This window comes from Ceratotherium simum, chromosome 13 (genome assembly GCF_057802395.1).
Source record: "Ceratotherium simum simum isolate JZ-2026a chromosome 13, ASM5780239v1, whole genome shotgun sequence".
NCBI lineage: Eukaryota > Metazoa > Chordata > Mammalia > Perissodactyla > Rhinocerotidae > Ceratotherium > Ceratotherium simum.
This window is the reverse complement of record NC_141912.1, coordinates 27,026,304-27,034,290: the sequence shown is the minus strand read 5'-3', so window position 1 is coordinate 27,034,290 and position 7,987 is coordinate 27,026,304. Positions and strand designations below refer to the sequence as shown.

Below are 7,987 nucleotides of genomic sequence, written 5' to 3'. Positions count from 1 at the left end.
CAAATGCTAAGATAAATAGGCAGTGAATAGTTGTCTTAAATTAAAGAGACAGAGATTAAATTGCAACATCAGGTCCCAATTAAATTCAATATTCTTTTCAAGTATTAAAGTAGTAGTTTTTTTATTCCATTGCTTCAATATACTTGAGTTGTTAGTAATAAAATTGTCATGCTTTCTGCCTATTTCACAGTGAAAAGAAAAGCAATGAGGACAGAACTTGCACAAGCTGCCACGCTCAAAGCATCCTGACCACCAGCATCTGTGCTCATACACTTCACCTTCTCTCCTACTACTATGAACGCTTCCTCCCATTTAAAGCCAAACTGTCCTCATAAACTGGATCCTATTGCTTTTCACCTACTCAAGATCATCACTGTTGCAATTTTCTTCTCTCTTTCCTGCGTTTTCATTTTACTGCTGGATCATTCCCTTCCATCCAGTTTAGAAACATGTTATAATTTCTCTCATCTCAAAATAATTCTTTTTTGATCTTCCATGGCTTTGCTATTAACATCCATTTCTCTGCTTTTCTTTGTACTTAGACTCCTCAGAAGATTTGATTTTATTCACTACCTCCACTTCAGATCCACCTTGTCTCTTCCATACATTCCAGTCAGGATCTCACCCTATCACTCTGCTGAAATAGCTCTTTGCAGGTTTGCCAGTGAGACCCACATTACTAAATCTACTGGTCAATTTTCATTCCTAATCTCACTTGACCTATTAGCAGCATTTTAGATAGTTGATCACTCACTTCTTCCGGAAACAATTTCTGCTCTTTTTTTCCAGGATAACGCATGCTCTTAATTTTCCTCCTACTCACTGAACACTTCTCAATCCTTTTCTCTGGTTCCTCCTCATTTTCCTGACCTAAATATTGTGCTTGCTAGTCCCTCTGTGGGGAGCCCTCTTTCTCCGGATATCTGCATTGCTTGCTTCCTTATCTCCATCAGGTCTTTGCTTGAACGTATTTTCCGTAGTTTTTCCTTAACTTTCTCCATTTAAAATCACAGCCCTCCCATATTTCCTAGCACCTGGCTCTATTATACTTATCTTCACAACACTTATAAATGTTACTATCATAAGTTTTCTTTTTTTATTTGTCTATTTTCTCTCTTACCCACTAGAATGCAAGCTCAATGCAGTGGGGATTTTTTGTGCATTTTGTCCCAGTACCTAGAACAATGCCTAACACAATATATATTTGCTGAATAAGTGAATGAGAAGGAAAAATGTGAATATAGACAAACTATAAAACAGGTTAAGGTTGTCTTCAGGGTCTTTGTACCACCCATCAAGAAAACGATGGAAAATTATCTGATAATCTGATTAATAAGCATTTATTGAGCTATCTTCTCATAGCTCTTAATTTAAAATCACAGTGAGTATAAACACACACACACATATATAAGCATATATGTAATATTTATTTCTCTTGGAGGAAGTTTAAGCACCATGGCTGAGATATACAATTGTGCACAGTGGGTTAAATCCTAATGCTCATTTCTGCCTAAACTTCCATATTCTCTGTCTATGTAATAGATCAGAATGTAAGGATAAAGCATGTATTAATGAAAGGAAGAATCTACAGAGAATAAAAATGTAATATTTCTGCTCTTAAGTGGAGAATATCTTGTTATTCCCAGGATATGGCAGAACAGTTAAAACACATTTGATTCTTCCTACTTTATACATAAGTAAGTAAACTAAGTAAATGCTATAAATTAAGTAAAAAGTGATGTCAGGCCATCATAATGTTATTAAGGACATAGTGACCTTTCATCCCTTGAGATCTGACATTCATTATTCCCTATAACCTATAATAGTGGTTGTAAATTTTCTAGAGAAGAGTGTGATGAAACTTATTCCTTGCAGGGAAAAAGGGAAGTTTTGAAGAGAATTGGTCAGGATTCCATAGGGAGCTTCCAAAATCCATATATCTATTGATATTCATACTCTTATCTCTTGATCTCCTGCCCTCAGTCCAAGATATTATTGATTCTAAAGTAATGCATATCTAAGAAGCATAGAGAAGAAATAAAAACTATTGTAATCATTTTTCAATAGAGATTGTTTCTAAAAGGATTTTTCATTTATTTAGAAATATATAGTACATTTTTATGCCAATAAGACACATACTATAAGTTGTTTTTCAGTGGAAGAGATGAGAAATGCTGAGCCATGAGTCTCCAAATTCTGTACATTGGCTGCATTAATAATGCTCTTAATAAACATCATCATGGCTCAGCATCATCTTTTACTTAGTTTATAAAGTAGGAAGTATCAACTATATTCTAATTTTTCTTCTCATGGAAATAATCAAAACTAAATCAAAAAACCCATTCTTACAAGCCCTAACTAACCTAAAATAAAATCTAATTTATCTTGACAAAGTATAAGAGTCAGTGCTCAAAAATAGGAAAATATGCACCTTGTGTCTGAAAATGATACATTTTTAGAAAGATTTATTAGATATTTGGTATTTTTTCTGGGGACCTCTAGATTAACTTGAATTTTCTTAAAGATTTTTAGAGGGCTTAAATGGGGAATTGCTAAACCCATCCTTTATTCAGTTCCTAATGATAACACTGGCAATACTCCCAAATTTTGGAATCCTTATTCACTTGCAGAAATTCTAACACAATATATGTTTTCCTAGGTTATAAGATGAGATTCATCCAATTAATAATATTTCAAGTCTGAAGAAATATGCCTGCCTTTAAGTTTCTTTCATTTGATAAAAACCATTCAAATCAATTTCCATTTTAACTGGTGAGGCACTGCAGTCATTTATGTAAATATGAAGAAATCAACATCTAGCGAATACCCAATCATAAAGATTCCAACAGTTCCCCAGAGTTCGTCTCATTCTTCTCTGCCTCTATACAAGTTTATCTTGATAACATATGGGAAAAGTGAAGATTAATAATCTTCAAACATTTTAAGAAAGAAGACCCTTTAGGTTTCTTTTGTCATTAATAAAGTATTAATCAGTATTGAATATGAACAAGAAATTCTTCCTTCTATATAAAGCAAATACCTCACGGTCTTGCTTTATATCTTTTCTTCTCCACTTTCTATTGCCTCAGATAGCCAAACATAAATATCATTAACCTCAATTATATAAATGATTCAAAATATGCAGGATCCACATGTAAGTTATAGTATTGGAGGTACTAAGCGCTAGATAATTGAACAATTTATTTTGCCTCTCATTCAGGCATTTGGCACTATAAAAGCACATTCGAACTTTCTAGAAAAAATAAGTACTTGTCTTTACTACTTCTAAGTTCATTCTTTTCATATATGTTAAGGACCTACTAATTAGTATTTTGGTGGTGAACATGATGTAATCTATGCAGAAATAGAAGTACAATGATGTACACCTGAAATTTTTACAATGTTATAAACCAATGTTACTGCAATAAACAAAAAATTTAAAAAAAAAAAAAAAAAAGGACCTACTACGTACAAATCATTGTGATAGAAGCTGGCATAGATACAAAAGTGCCTGGTGTCTACCTACATGGCCAGTATTTTACAGGCATAGGTCACTGTTTGGTCTTGGATTGGAGCCCCCTTAGTGATGAATGCTTGACTTAGAGGGACTTGAGAGGAGTATAAATGATTGTCAACTCAGGAATATTGCATTTTCTCAACCTAGCTAAACCATTGAATTCCCCATCTCATTAAGTGCTTCTTCAGTCTATAATTCAGAACGTTCCTTTATTGGCTAGGTATAACAACATATATAGAAGATGGGTCAAAGGACAATCATAGCATTTGATCACTTTTTACTATGCTTCTGCACTCCCCTTCCTTAGCACCTTCTTCATGGCCTCTTTAACGTCTTTGTTTCTCAGTGTATAGATCAAGGGGTTAACACTGGGAGTGACAATTGTGTAGAAAAGAGTAAGGAACTTGCCCTGATCCTGGGAATAAGTGTTTGCTGGCTGGAGGTACATGTATATGATCGTACCATAAAAGAGAGAGACAACAATTAAGTGGGAGCTACAGGTGTTGAAGGCTTTCTTTCGCCCAGCAGCTGACTTGATCCTAAACACTGTTCCTGCAATATGACCATAAGAGATGAGGATGAAGACAAGTGGTGCCAGGATAATAAAGACTGCCAAGGCAAATGCCAGTGCCTCAAGGGTCATGGTATCTACACAGGCCATGCCAATTAGTGCTGGCATCTCACAGAGAAAGTGGTCTACTCGCCTGTGCCCACAGCGGGGTAGCATCAATGTTTGGGGTGCCATTATGAGAGAATTGCCAAAGCCACTCAACCATGCCACTGAAGCTAGCTGCCCACAGAGACGTGGGTGCATGATGACAGTGTAGTGCAGGGGTTTGCAGACTGCAGCATAGCGGTCATATGCCATTACAGCAAGGAGGACACACTCCACCCCTCCCAGAGCCAGGATGAAGTAGAGCTGGATGGCACAACCCAGATAGCTGATTGTCTTATCTGGGCCCCAAAGGTTGTAGAGCATCTGAGGGATGGAGCCTGTTGTGAAACACATGTCTAGAAATGAGAGGTTGGCCAAAAAGAAATACATTGGTGTATGCAGCTGGGAATCCAGAGCTGAAAGCAAGATGATGGTCATGTTGCCAAGAAGAGTCAGCAGATAAAAAGTGAGGACAACCACAAAGAGGATCAGCTCTAGGTGGGGACGGTCAGAGAAGCCCACCAGGAAGAAGCCTTCAAAAGAACTTGTGTTGTCCTTTTCCATCACCTCTGACCACATGTTACCTGTTAGGAGAAAGATGAGTATCTGTGAAGACCATAGATATAAAATGGAATGACTGGTAAAATGGTAGAATGGAAACTTTCTTGGAAATGCTGGATGCTTAACCCAGAATTTCAATAGTTGTTAATGAAGTCATCACTTGGTTTGAGGAGTACAATATTTGGGAAGTTTTCAGGCTCTTGGCTGTGCTTATTTAGCAACAATTTGAATCATGCTTTTCAATTTGCAGGATGTAAAAAGTTGCTTTCAGAGGCCTGCCCGGTGATGTAATGGTTAAGTTTGCATGCTTCACTTCAGCGGCCTGGCTTTCATGGGTTCGGATGCTGGGCACAGATCTATTCACTGCTCAACAAGCCGTGCTGTGGCAGCATCCCATGTATAAAGTAGAGGAAGATTGGCACAGATGTTAGCCCAGGGACAATCTTCTTCAAGCAAAAACAGGAGGATTGGCAACAGATGTTAGCTCAGGGCCAATTTTCCTCACAAAAAAAATATATATATATTACTTTCAAAAGCTGATAATTTTACAAGGGAATGAACATTCAAAATTATCCACTTTTTTTTTATGAGGAAGCACCAAATTCTAGTCATATGTAACCCATGGATGGAAACAATGGCTTATGTCTCTGGATCAGAGAACAAGACTTGCTGTTAGGTGAAATCTCATTCTAAACATTATCTCATCAATATTGGGAAACCTAGAGTCATATCCAAACTTAACAGGGTACAAGTGATCAAGCAAAATCTTAGGAAGAAGATGACCTCATTAGTGTTTATAGCTATATCTCCGATTCCGTTCATTCTATTTACTGGAGCATGACCCTAACATCTCTCTTCCCCCTCTACCCAGCCCTATCCTAAACCTCTGTGATAAAATTATATTTTACATCACCAAGGTGTATTTTAACCCTGGGATTGGGTGACTTTTCTGAAGTTAGGAATGCTTTCCTGTAAAGATGAAAAAGATAGAAATAAAGCATTTCCCAGAACTCAGTCTCAATGGAATTAATATTCAATGTTCTTTTAATAGTCTTTTCTCTCCTCTTATTCACATTTTATTCTTACAAAGAACTCCACTTCTAGGAAGCCTACATTGATTATTTTATTTATCAATCTCTTATGATCCTATAGGACTGAAAGATTTTGTATCTTCTATGATACTTTATACTTTCAATTATTTGCCAGTGGTTTTGTATCCTAGGGTGAGTGTATCATATAATAATTTAACCAAGAGCAAAGTCTCATTCTAATATTTTTGCATAATTTCCTAAACAGTTAGTAAGAAGTAATAGAGTTGTGAATCTTATTAAATGAGAATGTAGGGCCGTCCCAGTGGCCTAGCGGTTAAGTGCACATGCTTTGCTTCGGTGGCTCGGGGTTCACAGGTTCGGATCCCAGGCGTGCACCGACCCACCGCTTGTCAAGCCATGCTGTGGCGGCATCCCATATAAAGTAGAGGAAGATGGCCACAGATGTTAGCCCAGGACCAATCTTCCTCGACAAAAAGAGGAGGATTGGCATCAGCAGTTAGCTCAGGGCCAATCTTCCTCACAAAAAAAATACAAATAAAAAAAAAGTAAAAGAGAATGTATTATATCTCTCAGGTGTATTGGGGGACAAAATAGGGTTCAAATCCATGGGTCTAAGAATGCTTTGCCTTAATTAAATCATATTGTGGCTTGTGTTCCCAACGACAGCTTTAAGATTTTATACATTAAAGCTTTGACAATTATTGGAAATTATAGGATTGTCAAAGTCATCACTCTAGAGGCTACAACAAGCTTCTATAGTGGTGATGAATGGATGTGATAATATCTAGGTGGATAGACAATCCACTGATTGGATAACTGAGGACTGACACTTATAATCAAGCCAGGATTAAGGGCTTTCCCTCCACCTCTTGTAAAATGGAAATTTAAAAAAATATATTATATAATGGTTAAGAAAGAACATATATGTATACACAAACGAACTTGGAGGCTAGGTTCCAAACTGATGATAGTGGGTGTCTCTGGAGAGGAAATTGCATCAAAGATTGTGATTTAGTCTTGATATAGATATATATCATGATAATGATATAGAACATTCTATATCTATAATGTTTTATTTCTTTAAAAATAGCTGGAAGGAAGTATGTTCATAAGGAATAACTATTAATTCTGAATGAGGTAGTGTATTTTTTATTTGTATTTTTTCTACTAGTCTGTAAATTTCTATATGTTTAAAATATCTCCAAGTACAAAATAATGTGAATTACAAATCGTTTAAATGTTAATGTATTTAAGATTTACGGACCTCAAGAGCTAGGCACTGAAGTTTACCATTTGGCCTAGTTTACCTCATTTCATTCTCAAAGCAACCCCAGGAGGTCAGCAGTTTTGTTATTCAACCTTACAAATTAAGTTCCTGAGGCCAAGAGAGTGATGAAATAAGCTGCCCCAGATCACACAGCTATACAGGGAACTGAGTGGAACCCCTGTGGTTTTACTCCAGAGATCACTCCATCAATCTCAACTCTAAGTATACAGTTAGGCAGCACAATAATTATACCAAGTTTGCGTATGAAGAAACCAAATAAGTTAAAAAACTGAGACCGCAACTCAATTCTTTTGATTTATGACACAAAGTTTAAGATAAAGAGTTTTATTGCTTATAAATTGAATAAGGCAGGTAGCTGTCATGGTATTACAGGTAGAGATACAGACAAACAAGTCACATTTTTACTCAGGAAATGAGAAATACGGTTAAAATTTGCCTGCCTAGATGTGTTCATACTGCATGCATTGGGCATAGAAACTCCATCAGAATGAACCTAGGCCTGGCATCCTCTGGCCCTACTGCAAGAGAGGGCAGGGCAACTGTGATTGGCAGTGACTGTCTCATTCCATGGTTAACATACTCAGAATTTCCCTATGTGTTTGTGTGTATGTATGTGTATGTATGTATGTGTATAAATGTTTATCAACTATATAGTAGAGTACAAACCCAAGTTATTTAATTCTTGTTTCTCAAATCAACCAAAAGACTCACAAAGCACAAGATCATTCAACTAGGATTATTCTCATGAATTTTTCATTCTGATTCAAAGTTTTTCTGGTGGCTAAACCATCCATTCACTGTCTGCCTTTCTTTTCATATTATCACATCAATATTCAGTCGCTACTCTTCTTTACCAAGCTTTCCCTTAGTGAGGACTGCATTCTTGCATTTCTGAACTTCAAATAACTAATGGC

At 36.5% G+C, this 7,987-nt stretch overlaps 1 protein-coding gene across 1 annotated transcript; it reads right to left on the bottom strand.

Annotated features, from left to right (window-relative positions):
• Positions 1–3,725: 3,725 nt before the first annotated feature.
• On the bottom strand, positions 3,726–4,751 carry LOC101394441 (putative olfactory receptor 2W6). Its single transcript, XM_004441762.2, has one exon. The coding sequence runs from the start codon at positions 4,749–4,751 to the stop codon at positions 3,798–3,800; it is 954 nt and encodes a 317-aa protein (XP_004441819.1). The 3' UTR covers positions 3,726–3,797.
• Between the last annotated feature and the right edge of the window lie 3,236 nt (positions 4,752–7,987).